Source organism: Haemaphysalis longicornis, unplaced genomic scaffold (assembly GCF_048455015.1).
Source record: "Haemaphysalis longicornis isolate Haplotype H1 unplaced genomic scaffold, Haemaphysalis longicornis Haplotype H1 scaffold_1, whole genome shotgun sequence".
NCBI lineage: Eukaryota > Metazoa > Arthropoda > Arachnida > Ixodida > Ixodidae > Haemaphysalis > Haemaphysalis longicornis.
In genome coordinates, this window is record NW_027526203.1 from 332,575,376 (window position 1) to 332,594,402 (window position 19,027).

Sequence of the window (19,027 nt, forward strand, 5' to 3'; positions counted from 1 at the left end):
TACGACTAAACACACCCCATAGGTACTAATACTAAAAATTATTGTTTAAATAAATTTAGAAATTTAGTTCTGGCATACTTAAAAATGAAATTGAGCTTTCTCGCTTTTTTGTGACTTGATTTGCGCGGTCCTATTATTTGTCGTCGGCAAAAGCATGGCGGCGTACATCGGGTCGCGGACGTGCCTTTGGCTGAGTACGCCAGCGAAGCTGGGGAATAGATTGAATTTTACGCCAGGTTAATTTATTTTTCAGATTCTTCTTTGAGGACTTTGGTCCGGACCCAGGCACCATGCATGGTTCTTACTGTCGAAGGAACTTCACAGGTGAGGGTATTTCGTCTGTAGTAGTCGCATGCTGCTGGTTGTTTAACTAGCGCTTTTTCTGCCGCAGGTGCGATCGTATGCCTCACAAAAGCATCAGAAGCTAATATTAGCTGCACAGAAGAGGAATAGGCAAAGGAAACTTGAGAAACCTCCTGAGAAAGACAAGCTTAGTTGGATGAAGAAGTCCAAGTATGCGGCTGTGTCTTCACTGGCTTCTCCCAGACAGGTCGTATGTCGCATAGATTACATCCGTGTCTTTTTTTCAGAAAGCTCCTTATTGGCCCGCGAAGGGAGACATATGAAGATCGCCAGAAAGAACCTCCCGTTGACGATGTGTTCTACACGGACAAATACATGCCTACTGTGTATCCCGCTGCTGAAGCTATAGCGATGCACAGGGAAACACATCACCCAACTGTCTTGGATGACGCGGATGCTCTCCTTTATGCGTTTGTTGAACTCAGTTTAAAAACTAAGAAAAAGGTATGTCGCGTACTTATTGTATTTGGTCTTTTTCTGTATTTTGCCTGTTCCTGGACAGCCTGTTTCAAGCCCTGGCCAATCCCCCCTCTGTGGGTATAAGCCACCACTGTAAATAAGAATGGACCTTTTTCCAGTACCGGTCCTCCTAGTGGCCGCCACGGCAAACCTAAACTGGCAGCAAGGAACGCCCCCCAAAATGTTTGGCTTTCGGAGGTCGTGCACTAAATATCCTGGTCCTGCAGTCCCTCCTGCACCCACCCGTCACCCGTGCCTTTCACATGAATGTCACGGTAGCAGGCGCACGCTCGCGTGACTAATTTGCGGTGGTCGAAGCGCCCCTTTTTCTTCACTTTTTTTTTTTTTTTTCATTTTCGTTGCTCCCTCACTGGTATCCAAGTGCTCACAGCGTGGTCAGCCTCAAACATTTTTGCCCCTTTCCTTTGAAAGCCTTTTTTGTGTGCACGTACGAACTCACTGCGGACTGCCCGAAAAGAGGAAATAAAAAGGTGCAGCCCTAGGAAGCATAACCGCTCCCCAAGCAGCAAGCTGAGGGAGCGCCCTTTTGTTTATTTCACCCCAGGCTACTGCCAAGAATGGCAGACCGGCAGCACGTGCATGCGCATATCGCTACTGGAAAAAGGTCCATAGGCATAAACTATCGATAAATTCCCATAAATGGATAAGAACCCCCCCCCCCTTTTCAACGCGAAGCTTTCGTTGCCTCACTGATGGCGACCGTACGCGAAAATGCACTGCAGGAAAGCCAACTTTATTCAATGGGAGGTCACATGACGACAACGGATTTCCGCAAAGGCACATCGATCGCCTCAAAAGAAAAAAAAAACGGCTTACTGTGGTCGGGATTGAGCCTGGGTCCCTTGCGTTATGAAGCTGCCGTCCATCCATTTGCTTCATTCCGACATGGCCGAAGCAGTTTGACTTTCACTCAGTTTGCGTGGGAGAAAGCTTCGCGTTTTAGCCATCTTTCTCTTACGAAAAGGGCTTTGATTTGTCTACGCCAACTGCTGATGATTGGCCTATCCCCTTATGGGTATGTGCCATACCTGAAGGAACAACAATCACCGATAAAGGTGTGCACTCTTAACTGCATAGCCCTTTCTCAAGCCCTGGCCCCTTCCCCCTCTGTGTGTTTGGGCCACCACTGTGAAGGAGAATAGACAAACTACTGACAAAGTCGTGCCTATGCTTGAGGCATGGTTTCTCTTTTCTGGTGTAGCACTAGCAGAAGTGAGGCAATGAGAATAATGTAAAAAGCTAGTGTACATTTCAGGGACAGCAAAGAATCGGTCATGTTTTGCCCTCTTTCAACAACTGTGCTAGTGTAATTCCACAGCTTTTACACTGTGAACAAGCTTGAGCATACTCAGTTTTTTGTGTGTGAAAACTAGTACCAATACACTGTTTCCAATACCACAACTTATGCAATACCAAGCATAGCCTGCCACAAATTATGTAGAGCACGCTGCCGATCATGCTGTGGCTTCCGGCCTTTTTGGCACTGTCTGGTTGCTTACCATGCTCGCTTAATGGGCGTAGCAAGAGTTAGTTGTTGACACCAAAGTCCAAATGGCAGCTGAGAAAACTAGTCTGTGTTATAAGCTGAACATATTGATCTGGTGCCTGCTGCCCAGTGCGTGCTTGTTGCTTCCGTTTCAAAAGAACATCAAAGAATTTGCACAAACTAAGCCTTGTAATTTCAGCTTAGAAAGCTAGTTGCACAAACAACTGCTAAGTATAATGATGACACCTTGCACTCCTGCTCAACCCAGTTTTTTTCTGCTTTGAAGGGCCATGAGGTTAGGGTGTTGGATGAGCAACTTAATTGAGCGCAAACGAGAGAAGATCTTTCTTCCAGTCTGGTAGCGAGCATTCTGCTGCTGCACATAGTCGCCAGTTCAAAGTCCTGGCCGCAGCAGCTGTGTCTTTGATAGGAAAGCAAGAAAAGAGAATGCCTGCTCACTTGTTATTGCACGTTAAAAATGCAGGGCAAAGCACATGATTTGATTCTTGGAATGTGAACGTTGAACTATGTATGGCCCGGTGCAGATCCCATTTTTTGAGTTGAGCGGTGTGCTTGGCGTAGTCATTCACCAAATTTTTCGCTAATGACTGCAGCTTATTGGTCATTCATGCGGTGCACCCCAGTCTAAGTGTACCTTATAGCCCAGATGTTGTTTCGATGCTCCAAAGTTTTATTTTGTTGTTGATGCATGTGGCTTCATTTGGCAACGCTAATTTGGATGAGGTTCGCTGCGTTTTTCAGGGAGAATTTGTTTTCTCGTGGAAAGTAGATGTCAGTAGTGATTATTTTAATTCTTATGAAGTTTTGCATACATTGTAGCCATGTACTGTGTTTGTTCTCCTTTCTTTACCTACTTGCTTAGTGTGTGGTTTTTTTTTTCCCCTCTTTTTCCTTGATGCACCACTAAGAAAGTGTCCAGGTTTTTGTAGACACTTAATGTTCAAACAAATAAGCTAGAAAGATTGACATGTGAGTGCTCTGAGAATAGTGGATGGAATAGAATTAGTGACGCGAGTGACACACTGAGCCTTTCAACCATACAGTCTCTCCTTACGTTTCTCGGTTCTGCCTGGCCAGAACTGAGAAACCTGGCCAGAATTCGGCTCATTGCATCAACAGCACTTTTGGACACTTCACTCAACGTGTATATGGCCATCTTCATATTTCACTTTCATCAGAAATGCTGCCACTGGGGTCTGATGCACGACCTGTTGCATCTAACCAAAAAGTTGCAAAATTTGACTCTTTTGCGACTTGCAGTTTACAGTATTGTTAACTTCCCCTCAATCTGTGTGCATACAATAAAAGCATCTGACTCTCCAAAGCAAGGAACCGAGGGAAAGCTAAAACTTAGCCCCTGTGGGGTCACTGTAACAGTGGCTGACATTGGGAGATCGATTAAAGAAACTCGTTTTAGGAGTCTTTAACTTATGCAATTCTTTAAAATATGTTTGTCACAAGAAAGAGAGTATGTTTGAAATGTTCATCATTAATGCTTGCTTTCAACTAAACTGCCATTCTGATTCTTACGGTAGTCAAGAGCGTTACGGGTCTTGCTAGATTGCTGGGTGGAAATGCGGAAAAAAAGCTTTAAAGCTTCATTGTTTTTACTCTTTTGAGCCTACCTTCTACAAATTTTTCTTTTTGTTCACATTCTAAAGATTACAGGGTATGGTGTGTTGACCTGTGTTGCACCAAGAAATAAAGAATTGGCTTAACTTATTTTAAATATTTTTATGTAGGTAAATAAGGCCTTATTCTTGCAGTTTGGAATTTGAGTGCTTTTTTTTTTTCCAGGCACCTACTATGCTCGCAAAACCAAATTCAGTGCTTTTTTTCTATTTCTGCTTTTTTTTTTTTTTAATTTTCGTTTTGATTATTGCACTGTGATTGTTGTGCTCTTTACAGTAACTTTATCTGGCATGTAAGGCATTCCCACAAGTTCCACATGGGAAGATGGGCAATAGATGTTTGTGCCAAGTTTTCCTAAAAGTTTTGGGCCAGCTAGTCCGAGAGAGTTTTCTTGTTTTGAACTCTCGTGTGCGCTTTTGTTTTCCTTCTCTCCCCCTGATTAGTGCAATTTTCTGTGCCTATTAATGCAGACCAAGTTTCGCGAAGACTTTTCAGGAACAGTGCTCTACAACCATCCGTTCACCACCACAAAGCGGGAGAAGAGGATTATTGCCCTGTGCAAGGTACACCAGCTCGGCTGGGTGGGAGTGCAGGCTGTGTGTGAGCTTTCCACCTGCATTTTACAGAGCACAGATGTGGCTACGGCATCGCTTGCAGCAGGAGCGGAGGTAGCAGGGGGCACAACAGTCGTGAAAAGGGTAAGATGCGGAAAAGTGCTCGTAACTATTCTATTCGCGTGTTCTCGGCAGCAAGGACCACATCTGGGTTGTCATATTTTGCTGTTTGGGATTGCTAGAAATCAAGCGCTTGAATTCAAATGAGCTTGGTTGCAAAAAAAACTGCCAAGAATGGATTGTTGATTTCTGTTAGGTACTTATTTTTTCCCTTTGTGGTTTTCTGTGAGGAAACATGAATTTTTGCGGTAGTCGAGTTTTAAATGTGCATCCTTTAGCAACCAAGTCTTCTAACAAAAAAGGAGTTGGTGCGACTGATTCATCATCGCCCTGCCCGAATTGCTGGGTCTACAGGCTTTAAATTTGGGGAGTGCAGTCTGTCCTTAATGTAGAGGCTCAGTAACGCAGGATTATTAATATTTTGCGGAGAAGGAAATAGAAAAATAAAGGGGGGGGCCTAAACCTGTTTTCGCAGTTCCTGTGAAATTTAAAAGCATGTGATGTTATATTTTTTTCCTTGTTTCCTTAGATTACTCGTACAAGTGTCTAAAAACAAACATCAAGAATTTTATAAATTCACACCTACAAGGGTACTAAATAACATCTAACTTGACTGCCATTTGACAGATCCAATATTTCCAAAGCCTATAAATTTATTGCATTGGATCTTGGTTCTTATGAAGCTGGACAGGTCCGCCAAAAGAAAAGGACCATTGCAGGTTTAAAAAAAAAAGTTAACTTCAGTAAACTCAATGACGATGTCGCCACTCATCTGGGCCTACTTATCTAGGGAGTGTTAACCGGGGCAGCTTGAGCACAACTCCGTTATCAGGATGCGAAAAAAAAAAGCACAAAGGCGTAGTCACCGAGGAGATTAGAAGTGCTCCCCAAAAGTACCTTCTTCTTGCCGTTAGACCGTACGTCACCGGAGCAATGCAGGAAAGCCGGTCACTGGTGGCAGGGAACTCTGATGCATGTTTTCAAACTTCGAAATACTTCCAAAATCTAGTTGAAATTTTCGAATAGTGTTATTTGATGTGAAGCCGAATCAAATAACCCATTATTCGCTTCGATACTCTAAAGCTTCGAATATTCACACACTCCTGCTGTAAAGTTATCAAATTTTTTATTTATTTAGAATAACTCGTAGGCTTGTTTAAAAACAAGCAACAGGACTTTTGCAAACTTCCCTTGCTAACAAGGTTAGAAAGAAAAAAAGCTTTCACCATTCCCTCACTATCGTTTGGACCCGCAAAGCTATCAAGTAGAGTTTCACATCTTACGATTACCCATGCAAATGTGTATAACAAATTTCAGGATTTTTAGAAATGTCTCTCTTAACAAGGTTAAGGGGTAAGCTTGTTTTCACAAATCCCTCACTATCTCTTTGGCCCATAAATCAGCTTTTGCATCTGAAGATTGCTCATACAAATGCCTAAGAGCAAATTCATAGGCTTAAGGCTTAACCCGTTACCATGTTCAGTGAATAACACCAGGGGCCGAATTCTACAGGGTGCCGGAAGGCATCCGGAAGGACGCCGGAAGATACCCGGCGGAGTTGATTTTCTGCGGGGTTTCACGCAATTGGTGTAGAGCGAAAATGCCACCAACCCTGCGTCACGTGAATAACTTTTGGACATAATTCGGTGACATCACGTAGACCCTGCGAGAAATCAACCGCGCCGGATATCTTCCGTCGCCTTTCCGGATGCCTTCCGGCACCCAGTAGAATTCAGGCCCAAGTCTTGTGGAAGCATCTTGTCTTCTATACTGCAAGGTGTAGATCCTTAAGATTCAAAGAAAGCATTCTTCATGTCGCAGACAGGCTCAACAAAACGGGATTTTATTCAAATTTATCCTCTTGAAAAATAGCTAGTGAGACACGTTTTTGTAAAACCGTTGAAATGCCGAATTGGCTTCTGTGCAAGTTGCAGGAATTGCTTTGTTGTACGACTACTACTCCCATGGCCAGCTGTGCATGCACCAAAGTGTGAAGCGGGGCCAGTTGGTGTGCACCTCTTGTGAATCAGGGACAGAGTGCAAACACGAGGACAAGGAAAAAAAACACGGGCCGCACTCATTTCAAGTGTTTTCTTACCTTGTCCTCGTGTTTGCACTGTTACCCTTTATTCACAGCCCTGAATGATTTGGTCCCAAGTGAGCACACCACGGAGCCCAATGATCTAAGCACCACTGAAAACAGCATGGAGTACAATTTGGTTTTAACCTGATTTCGGAGACTAACGCATTGCACTAATTTCCTGCTGGTGTTTTACAGCAACAGCTGTCAGCAGACAGTTTTGTGAGGTACTTTTATAGGAAACACTTTCTCTTGGAGTGTGCCTACCACACACTGTGTGTCTACTGCCCTATGGGCATTAATTGCCCTGTGGCCATTGCCGGTGTTATCTGAAGAACAAGATTCTGTTGACAGTTGTGGGGCATCGAACCCAGGCCCCCTTGCTTCTGAAGTGGGAGTTGTAACAGCCATGAGGCCTGTTTTGAGGCCCAAGAAATGGAATAAAAATTAACCGTGGCTTATAAGTTTCAGTGCAAATGGGAATAGCAATGCCAGAAACGCATGCCATTGCTGTTCTAGAACCATGCACACGTGGGCATGACATGTCCGCATGGGGGATTGACCAAAAAAATTACAATGCTTATACCTTGCTGGTATATCTGGAGGGTTATTTGCCCCAGGCCAGTTTCCGAATAAGGGCACAGGGCACATTTCTATGGGCAAGCTTCCAACCTCTCCACTCAATAAACCAGTTAAACCACCACATCTATGGGCAAGGTTCTTTTCTTTTTCTTTGTTTTAAGCTACAGCTAGGGACACACCATACTAATTATTGTCCTCAGAGTCCGTGTAATTGCATCGCTGTATGGGAACATGTCTTGTACTGTTTTTTGTCGCATTCAGGCAACCACTGAACATTTACATACACTTTTCAAAACCCAGGCGAGGCTAGGTAGATATGCTAGTATTGGCATGAAGTGCGATGAGTGAGCATTGTTTTACAGCTTGCTATTTGCTTCCAGATACTGGCTGGTGAACTGGACACAAAGCATTTCGACTATGTTTTGGCTCATGTCGACATCATGCAAGATTTGCCCCAGCTGAGGGGCCTCCTCAAGACAAAGTTGCCAACAGCAGCCAATGGTGAGCACTCGTAAACGTTGCTGCAAGTTTCCAGCTTGTTTAGCCATACGACTTCCTCGATTTGAGCAAAGTTAATTGGTTGGGGCTTATAAATGCCGTACAGATGGAGCAGCGCACTTGAGCTTTTATTATTATTTTTTTTTAACCTTGTTTCTTGCATCAGGAAAGCAAAACCCTCTAGTGGCACCCGTGCGCACAAGTGCTATGCAATGCAACTGCAACATTTCATGCAGTTTAATTTAAATAGCATTTTATGTCAACTGTGGTGCTCTTGGAAAGCCGGCCCAGGACAATGACTTAACTCATGGATCAAAAGACGGAACGCAGCCTTGAGGATGCGTACACAAGGAGAGGGGACAACACACACGCTGGGTGTGTTACCCCAGCGTGACAACAGTGTGTGACAGCTGGGTGGTACAAACCAGTGTGTGTGTTGTCCCGCCCTCTCCTGCGTTCCGTCTTTTGATCCAAGTGTGTACCAACAGGCCCAGCTCCAAACTCTTCTACGACTTAATTCATTCTGTGCTGCGTTCTCTGTGTGCCATTCAAGTGGCTAGCGCCTGCAAGCTTCCTCACCAGCCTGACTGCACTTGTCGGTGTCCCCTCTTTAAGGCCGGGTGACCAACGACCTGCCGCGCCTAGTGCAGGGCTTCTTCCGGGGAGTGGACTTTGCCTCCAAGAGTGACCAGCAAGAGCTCGACTATGGCTTTGTGGAAGTGCCCGTGGGCAGAGTGAGTGGCGCTGGCCCCAATCTCTAGGGCCACAACGGGGCATGGCGTCACACTGGTTGCGCTAATCGGTGCTGATGGAAGGGCTCACTGCCGCATGTGGTTTTGTGGAAGTGCGGAGGTTGTAACAACAGTAGTAGCAAATAGCATGCGTCCGGAATGGGGGTGATACAGAAAGTGTTGCGGCATCAGGCTGCGAGCTTTGTCCACTGCGAAAGAGCTCTTGTTGACACACAAGCTGAGAAAGGCGTTTCTACGTGGCTCAGTATTCGGCAACGAAGATGCATTCTCACACGTGCTGTGGTGGGGGGAAAAAAAACACTAGTGTGAAGGACACACTTGCAATTCCTCGCATAAGTTCCTTTGTTTTAGTGAAAGCTAGAAGCACACACTTCTTTGCAGTTTATGTGACCTGTGTATTTGTAGGCTGCAGAATTTGTCATTAACTTCCTTTCCATCAGCTGGTATTTGTCATTGGCCCCCCTCCCCTTTCTTGGGAGGTTAAAAATGCCACGTGAAATCATCTTAAATGCCTCGGGCTGCTGTGAGCATGCAGGTGAAAGAGAGCGCTTTCAAGAAACACCGCAGTCGCAATGCTTCGTCTAATTCTGCAGTCGTTACCTGCTGCGGTGGCTAAGGCCAAGGATACGGATTCAATTCCCAGCCTTCGCGGCCAGTTTTCACATGGAGGCGAAAAGCAAACCCGCCTGTGTGTTGAGATTTCAGTGCACGTTAAAGAGTGCCAAAATTAATCTGGCGCCTTCCACTACGGTGCGTCTCATAGCACAAGTGTAGCTGTAGCTGTAAAAAAATACCGAACAAACAAATTTTGTAGTTTTAAAAGGTCTATGATAACATAGCTGACCATGATTGTCACAGCTTTCATTTGCCTGTGACTTTGAATATTGCCATAGTTCTGATATTTGGATTCTCAAAGGTTTTTCTATGACGCAAATTAAAAGGGCCATGCAGACAAAATCAAATTTGCTTTATTCGAAAGATTTAGTGTTTTATAGTGGCCCCAGTTCTTGTCCGGCACCAAACGATGCTTTATTTGCTGAGAATTAAACAATGTCAGCCATAATTTTGCCTCTCCCGCTGAATCGTTGTTTCGTGTCGTCTGTGATGACGTATCCAGGACCCGTACTGAAGCAGACGTAAGTTGGCAGACTAGGGCTGCACCGAATGGCGGAACGCCTTGTTTGCTGTCAGTTCTCCTAGATGGTGCCACCGTACCGCTCGGGACCATAGTCCACCCTCGCATTGTTTTTGACCGGATTTGTGCCCGGATAATGTTTGTTACGGTCGATAGTACTTGTTTCGTAAAATATTGGGTATGTTCAACAAACAGGTTCACAGAGGACAATGTCGCTTATACCAGTTGGCCAGTGTAAGCTCAACGCACCAGGCAGCTGTGCAGCTATAACCAGCATAGTGCGTGCAGTACGCACTGGTGCTTGTGTGTTTGCGTGTGTGTTCGTAACTTCCATTGTCTACCCTACCATTCTTACTGCTATAAAAAAAAATATGCATTACATTCAAGCGCAAATAGCTCATTCTGCAAGCTTCAGCTGCCCACGATACATCATAGGTTCTAGTGCAGAAATGAGCTAGTGGGTTGCATGGTTGTGCTCTTTTTTCCCAGAGTTGCTGGGTATATACCAGTCGCGAAACGGCCCATAGGCCCCATGCATCAAAAGCCGGTCTTCGGTTGTACCCCCCTGCGCTGGGGCAAGCACGGGGCAAGTTGACTAGCCTGTCTTCTGTCAGCAGAAAGTTGTAGTAGTACTCAAATGTGTGCAGCTGCTGCTGTAAGTCATAATAAGGAACCATAAAAACATAGTTATATTTTACATAATTAAGGTCTTCTAATTTAAAAAGCAAGCTTTGTTTTACAAAAATTTGTGATTAAGTAATAGTTTATCGAAGTTCAGTTTTTGTCCCCTAGGGGCACGCCAGTACACTTGCCTCTCTGCTTCAACGGAGCAGGGGGGACACGCACGGCCCGGATTCTGAAGTGGAGTTTTGCAACTGGTATATATTGAAGAACTCTGCTTTTTCCTTATTATAGAGCTTATTTGAGCGAAGTTTGCGTTAAAAGTGGTGTCAGTGTTATTGATTGATTGTAGTGTTTAACGCGCCGACGCAGCGCAGGCGATGAGGCGCGCCGTAGTGAAGGGCTCCGGATTAATTTTGACCACCTGGGGATCTTTAACGTGTGCCGAAACCTCGTACACATAGGCGTTTTTGCTTTTCGCCTCCATCAGAAAAGTGTCAGTGTTATTCTGACGAGGCAATCTTTCGAACTAAGCAAGCTTGCATTTTGTCTGCATGGACTTTTTAAAAATCCTCAAATGTCCTGAATTAGTCCATAGTCCTCCACTTGGGTGCAGCTTGTTACCCCAATGGAGCTTTGGTCCGTTAAGCCCAAACTGCATAGCTTTCTGCAGAGCTCGCAGTTGTAGGCATTATTGTAGGCTGGTTGATTGATTACTAGATTTTGTTTACATGCCGTATATGTCATTTTTTCTTGCTGGGGGGGGGGGGGGGGGGTGGTTAAGTACTTTTAGAATATGTACTTGCATTTGCAGAGGCAATCTTTTCTTCCCCTTTGATTTCTGAAAGCATAATATTCAGCTGCTACTAAAAATACTGATATGCAAGTTCTTTGCTAGTGCACTTGATTTGATTGTAGGGTTTAACGCGCCGACGCAACGCAGGCGATGAGGCGTGCCGTAGTGGAGCGCTCCGGATTAATTTTGACCACCTGGGGATCCTTAACGTGCGCCGAAACCTTATACACACGGGCGTTTTTGCCTTTCGCCTCCATCAGAAAAGTGACCGCCACGGCCGGGAATCGAACCCGCGTCCTCATGCTCAGCAGCACAACACCTTAGCCACTGATACACCGCGGCGGGTACACAAGATGTCTTCAAAGACTGTGCAGAAAACTTGGATGAAAGAGGAGACAAACACGAGCGCTCATGTTCGTCTCCTCTTTCATCCAAGTTTTCTGCACAGTCTTTGAAGATATATTTGCTATTGCTGAACAATTGATGTTCTTGTTTGGATAAAAAAGTTAAATTGCATGATTTTAGGAGTGGCAGTTGTGGATTTGGCCCTGTCTCCGATTGTAAATATCTTAGCCTGAAAGGCCTTATCTTTTGCCAGGTGCTATTTTCTGCAGCTTCAGGTTTTCTATCAGGATCCAAGGAAATGAAACACTACAGTATGAGCAAGAACGCATAAAAATTCAATTTTTTTTTTTTTTTTGTAATGGTTAAGTAATCTTCTCTTTGTCTGGAATGAACCCATTTCTTATCGGGGGTGTTTGGTGAGCGCTTCCCATTTCCTCCTACTAGTGGCCAACTCTGTCTTGAGACCTTTGGCTCTGAGGACTTCCTCCATGTCATCCTGGCACCTCATGGTGGCATGCCACCTCTTCTTCAGTCACCCTGCTGTCCTCTTCCTCTCCCCCTCGACTTACAGCTTCAACATCTTGATTGGGGTGTCATCGTTGCTTCTCATTACATGGCCAAACTACATCAGAGGTCCTCGTAGGATAATATAATGATAAAGCGTGGTCCCCACACAAACTGAACAAGTGCAGATGTCATTATTTAAATCTTTTTAACCAAAATCTGCAGTGATGGCTGTTGAGGTTCAAATTTCTATGTTTACAGTTATTTGCTCCTGCTGGTACGTAATGTCAGTTGCCAGGTCGATCTGTGAACTGAGTGTGCTGTATGGAGCTGCTACTGCCTTTGCGCAACGTGCTACCTCTGCATGGGTTGGAATAACCACAAGTGAAATGTTTTGGAGCAGAATTTTCTCAGCCATCACAAACCAGCTGTATGTACGTTCAGTAATAGACTAGAACACCATACCAGTTGAGAGAAAAATTGCATAAATGGAATGGTTGGACAGCCTAGTTTTTAACCAAACCATACCAATAGTTTTTATCCAGCAAACCAAATGCTGGCTTAAGGTTTGTCTAGGAACTGTAGCCTTCCTCTTTTTGCGGGTATCTTTTAGTGCATCTTAGAGCACCTTTGTGTTCCGCCTGAGCTTCAGAGGATGCAGTTTGTGCACGTGTGTGTTAAACAGACGTAGGACGTAGTTGGAACACTTAAAGGAGCCATGAAGAGAAAATGCAAGTTGGTTTTATTCGAAAGATTTCGTGTTTTATAGTGCCCCCAGCACTTGTCCGGATACAAACGGTGCGTTATTCACTGAGAAATTAAACAATTTAGGTTAAAATTTTGATGTTCCCGCTCAATCGTGCGTTTTCGTGGTCCCAAGTGACATCAGTGGAACCGACTGCTCTGCAGCCTAGAGTACCTTCATTCACGCATCCGCCGTACAGGGTAGATACACGTATTTGCTGGCGCCGCCATTTTCGGTTGCTCGCTCGCCGCCGAAGCAAGTCATTGTGTCAAAACCGCGCTAAAATTATCGCCGCAACGCGGTTTACTGAAGAAGTTTGAATCATATTGTCTGTTTCGCGTTGCTAGGTCTCGTGGGAAACGAAAATAATAACGCGTTGAGCCCGTTGGCCCAATTGCGGCGGCACGGGACCGTTCAACGGTTGTCTCCACCCTGTACAGCGGTGTTGGTTTGTTCCCGCGTTTCTTTACGTTCCGTAACCTAGATGGCACCACCATACCGTGGCAAGCGTTTGGTTTGTTTTTGCCCGCATTTAAACCTGGCTTGTTTTTGTTCTGGGAGAAAATATTCGTTCCCTGAAACAGTGCTCGCTCGACAAATGGGGTCACGTAAGACACCGTTGCTTGCGTCAATCGTCCAGTGTCGTCTGAGACAACCCCAAGCCCCGTAGTGCTGTGCAGCAAAACACCAAGCATGCTGTGCGCAGTACGAACAGCAGAACGCATCAGTACTTCTATGTTTACATGTGCTTTCGTAACTTCCACTGTTTGTCCCATCATTCTTATTGCTTTGTAAAGAATGTGCCCTAACTTTAAGCGCAAATCGCTCGTTCGTCTCGTTTGTAAGTTCTACCTAATTTGCGTCTGCTTCTGCCAGCCTCCGCCAATCGCAGAGCTTAGCTCATGTGACGACATAGGTTCTGTTGCGGGAAATGAGCTGGTGGGTCGCATGACCATTCCCGTTTTTCCTAATTATGTAGCCTATTTGAGCGAAGTTCACGTTAAAAGTGGTGTCAGTATGATTCTAACAAGGCAATCGTTTGAATGAACCAAACTTGTGTTTTCTCTTCATGGCTCCTTTAAAGTTGAGATGCCAACTGGCTTAGGCATTATTGTTGCAGCGTTATCGGACGTGATTTTTCATACTTTTTACAGCTCTGTCCTACTACACAATCCAAGTATCGTTTCACTGGCTGCATCAAAATCAAGATTATTTAGTGGCCAAAAATGTTTTAATGTAGTGTTGCAGAAAGAAGGGTTTGAACATCTCGTACAACATAGCTGCCTGTTTAGTCGTCGTGCGACGTACGCCGAAACGTCAGCAACGTTTCTCTTTGGTTAATAATTTTCGCCATTTATATTTAGCACATACACTACCTCAACATCACTACTCTATTTGCTTAAATACGAATCTACCATGTAAGCTCAGAACCCTCTATAAAATTGAATCCTGGGTTGGCAGTGGTGGGCAGTTTGCTCTGTAAGCTAGAACCCTTGTCTACTATTGCAGTGCACATCTTCCAACATAGTAACTGCATGCAAAGAGACAGGCTGTTATTTGGCATTTTCAAGTGGAACGTTATGCAGTCTGGTCTTACCTATTGTGATGTTGATTTTTGGCGCAGTTGAACATGGAAACGGAGCAGTTGACAGATAATATCAAAACCCTCCTGACTGAAATTGATGGATTCAAGCCCAAAGGAACCAATCCAGGTAAAGATCATTTCTAGGTTTTTAAAAGTGGTAGTAGCTCTTCTTGGAGAACTTCAGTTTGAAAATTCAGGTCTGTCTGTATGTGCGTTGGCGCAATTTTTCCTGCTGCTAGCACTGAGCTTCACAACATTCCAGTTTGTTTGTCCTTACAACAAACTGTTCACCTTAATCTTTTGCACTTATTTACAGCTGAGAAGCAACTATTTCATGCTTACCCTAGCCCCAGAAAGTAGGACGAGTTGTTTTGTTATGCATAATAACTTCCGAAATTGGAATGTTAATCTGTTTGGTGTTTAGGCATCAGACTAATTATTTTTTCAGTTGGCTTGTGGACATGGTGCTGAATGCATTCACATGCCACGAGTAGCACATATGGCGCCATCATCCACACAGAAAAAAAAAACATCAATTTTTTTTATTATAGTTGTATTACTGCCTGTGTACCTGTATTTGTTGATCAGAATCACATTGTTAACATTCAACTTGACATGTTATTAGCAAGTTCTTTTTTTAACATTAAGCACTGCCAGCACACATTTGGAAAAGATATTGTGTGCATACGTGTTTATTTTATGCCACCCACTTGGAATAGAACACACCACTCAGTCTTAGGGGTAAAAGAAGGACTACTTTAGTTGATCAAAGGAAATCGCAGTAATGATTTAGAAAGAACTTCCTGCAGTTTACGAAATACCTGCAGTCCAAACAGCTTATTTGCACGCTTCATGTACGCATGTGTAGTATAAATTTTTGTGCGTTCTTGTTGACTGATATGTATGGTTTATTGCGTACCAAAGCTCAGATTCATTCTTCTATTTGTGAGCCAGACATTTAAGGGAACATACTCTCTGAATTCAATACAACATGTTTTCTTTCGGTGATTATCTGAAATGTTTGGAAATATTTGAGCTACAACCAGTGCATAATTTTGAACTGGAAAGGAGGATTTTATTAAGCAAAAGCATCAAATTCAAGTTCAAGATAGGGCTTCCCCCAGTCCTTGCAAATCACTATGAACAAATACTGTATTTGCACAATTCTAGCGCGCCCCCGATTGTAGCGTGCAGGTAACTTTACCTAGGAAAATTTGAAAAATTAATTTGGCGCGAATTTTACCGCGCAGATGTAAAAGAGACGACACCATGTACTTGGCAGAAAACATTTTCTTTGATGCACGCAACTGTAGCAGCAAAAATCCCTTGTGCTTCATAGACTTGCTTATCCAGCTCCTGACGGCATTAAAACTGGAGTGGGGACAATGAAAGCGTTTGCTACTTCGTGCCTTCACCCTTATTGTTTTAGAAGTGACGGCCCCCGTTGGTTCATTCGGTGCTAATTTATGAATTCCACCTGGGAGTCTTCAAGTTCTAGATAACTCGGATAAACCGCTCTCAGGGCCGGTAAAGCCTTGCATGAAAACATGGCCCTGCTTTGTTCACATCAATCATGCACTCGCGTCTCCGGGACGCCAAGTGTGCATGGTGCCGCACAGCTCCCTTCACTGTCGGCAAGTGCAATTACTGTACGCTTGGTGGTCGCTTTGTATAGTGGTACCTTTTCAGACCCATAATGACTGAAACGAGGCACTAACTGCAGCAGCAGAATAATGTGCAACAGCTGGCTAAGGTATGCCTATCGAGGAATATGAGCACGAAAATTTACTCACGTGATGTTGACAGAATGTTTTCGGTTGAGTTGGATTTTGGAAGGAGGTCATGTCCACAGCAATGCTGCCGGCCACTTTGAAGCTGATTTCGGTTTTGAGCCCGATTGTAAGACGCACAGATATGAAGGCTACCTTCAGCAAAAAAAAGGTGCGCGTTAGAATTGTGGAGATGTGGTAATAGTATATGTGTATAAATATGCCGCCCAACAGGGGTGACCCTTTTTATAGCGAGGCTGTTAGCCCCTCGTTGGTCGGGTTTTTTTGTGGCATCCATGTGCAGAAAGAAGGCTCGTCAAAATTTTTTTTTATGCATTTGAACAATGGTGGTACAGTTGAACCTGGATGTAATGAAATTGACAAAAATTCGCAATTTCTTGTTACATGCAGGTTGTCGTTACATACAGGTTTCGAGTTAATTAAAAGAGGCTCGTGTGAGTCTAGCAGAAACGAAACCAAAATGCTAGACTTCAGTGATGGTAAACTCACCCTTAAAGGATTTATAATTTATTTCACAGTAAAAAAACGCGCAAGTTGCGCCTGCTGCTTTCCCACAAACTTGGTCACCTCATGAAACTCCCCCCCCCCCCCCCCCCTTTCGCCCCTATTCACAAATGTAGCTTGAGCTTAAGTATCAGTTTTGCCGTTTGACGCTTTTCTGTGCCTTAACATGTTTTAAGGACCAAACCTAAGCTCGAAGGGTGCCTTATCGCGAACATGATGCTCTTTGTCGCACTTAAAATTGTTGAGAGGGTGCTAGCTGGGGGCCTGTACTAGGCGGCGACGTCCGTCTTTCTTGCCACCGGAGACGGCATTTAAAATTGCGAGCTTGTCTTGAAAAGACAAAACTCCTCGTTTTCTGGCAGCGGAACTCGTCACCGATGAACCGACACCACAGATGGCAGTGGAAACCCACGACTACATGCTGACAAGCAGGCCTAGCACCTAATTGCCATCGTACTCACATTGGAAACGCACAGTAGTTTGCGGTGGGGATGAAGTTCAATAAATTAGTGTGTTTCTTCAGCCGATTTCTCAGAATACGCGCAAAAACCGATGGCTCATCAGCATAGCGAATTCGTTACATCAAGGTTAGCCGTCCGAACGCCTTCATTACATAGAGGTCGCAAACATATGGGTTCCAATAGGGCTGGCAATGGGGATTTGCAAAAATTTGTTAAATCCAGGAATTCGTTACATAGAGGTTCGTTGCATCGAGGTTTAACTGTAATTATAAAGCTGGTCATCCCAAGACAGACAGATCGGTGGCCTTGGCCGTGATGTCGGCTCAATGACCAATGCACAGCCTTTAAACACAATTCAACGTAACTCGCTTTTATGTAAACTATTCTTAATTACATCTCAGTTAACAGTCTTGCCTTGCATACTACTCTTGGTTTACATTAGGCTTGGTCTAAGTTTACGTTATTTACGTTACTTGGTTTACGCCATTTAGCATGTTCTTAATGCGCCAGCTGAGATGCTGAAAGTTGTTTTCTTTCAGGTACATTCATCACAAAGGTTGAGCTCAGGTGTCCACCAACTACCGAGAAGTTCATTATTGCGTGCAGCGAGTTCCTGGACCACTATGATGATGCAGAGGAAGGAGAAGAAGATGAAGTTCAGTTGAAGCAGTAGCAGGACAAGAGGAAGACGGGCCAACAGCCTGCACCAGCAGTCCTGTCGTGCTTGCATCGCATTCTAGTAAAAAAAAAAAAAAAGCAACGCAGAAACTGACTTCTTCATCAATGTGCTGAGCGGTTGACCATGCAGACTGGCTTGCCAAAAAATTAGAATAGCTCAATTCAAAGGGGTTCCATCTGTACACGGCAAAGGCATCGTGGTGTTAACAATTGAGCTGAACATTAATAGCTGGCAGTGCCAGCTCTTGTCATGGGACTGACATTTACGGCAATTTTGTGTATTTCTGCACTGTTACAGGATGCTCACTTTACATTTTGCTTGTATGCCTGCTCTGTTGCCATCCTGCTACACACTTTTTGCATCACTTCTGAAGAAACTTTGAAAGCAACAGTGGTGATGATGATGGGTTTTTTATGGCACAAGGTGGACTAGAGGCAAAGAGAGCCAAAAAAATTACTCCCACCTCCCCTCGCGGGAACCCCTGTGTAGATGCGACACATAGGGGGTTTCGTTGTTATTTCCGTTAGGTTGATTCTCCCATCGCGTGAAACGTGCCGTGAACCCCCTGCCGCGGCTATGACGCAACACAATCCAACACAATCCACTTTAATCCATTCCAAGCCAAGCCAATCGAATCCAATCCAATGTCCCTCGCGAGAGAGTGTTCGCTATCGGAGAGGAGAGGGGGTGAGCGGCGGAGAGCGCAGCTCGCGCGGCGAGGAGAATGGGGGAGGGATGTGGACGGACAACGACAACGCCGTATGGAGGGACAAGGCGAGTGAATGAGATGCCGTCACATCTAAAACAAGGTACTTCATGAGATTGGTGTGAAAGCAAATACTAATGCATTGCAGTTAAAATACTAAAGCAACAGTAGACCGTTTACACACAACTGTGTGTGACAAAGGTCACGTTTTTTTTTTTTTAGTAGAAATTTTGCTCTTTTTTTTTTACTAAAAAATAATGCTGGCAGCCACAAAAGCAACTTCGAGGGGGGCTTGTTGCATTGTGGAGTTATCAGTTGAAAGCAAGAACAAATGAACCAAGCAAGACCATTTCTGAACTTGCTTAAAAAAAAAACCAAGATGCCAGCAAAGGCTTTGAGCATTCAACTCATCATGTTGCATTTGCATTTGACCGGTTCTGTTCAGTGCAGTTAGTTGTAGGCACGCAAGATATGGGCAGTGCGTTTTCTTTGATGTGACCAGCTATGATAATGTGCACCTACAAACCAAGACATAGTGAGACACGCACTGTACCCTTCAAAGCTTTATTAACTAGGTGGCGCTGAAGT

At 44.4% G+C, this 19,027-nt stretch overlaps 1 protein-coding gene across 1 annotated transcript; it reads left to right on the forward strand.

Annotated features, from left to right (window-relative positions):
• Window positions 1–110: 110 nt before the first annotated feature.
• Window positions 111–17,821, forward strand: Mrpl1 (mitochondrial ribosomal protein L1). Its single transcript, XM_077683814.1, has 10 exons — window positions 111–194; window positions 254–324; window positions 392–513; window positions 591–807; window positions 4,453–4,545; window positions 4,609–4,680; window positions 7,699–7,819; window positions 8,432–8,550; window positions 14,339–14,426; window positions 17,594–17,821. The coding sequence occupies exons 1-10, from the start codon at window positions 155–157 to the stop codon at window positions 17,725–17,727; spliced, it is 1,077 nt and encodes a 358-aa protein (XP_077539940.1). The 5' UTR covers window positions 111–154; the 3' UTR covers window positions 17,728–17,821.
• The last annotated feature ends 1,206 nt before the right edge of the window (window positions 17,822–19,027 follow it).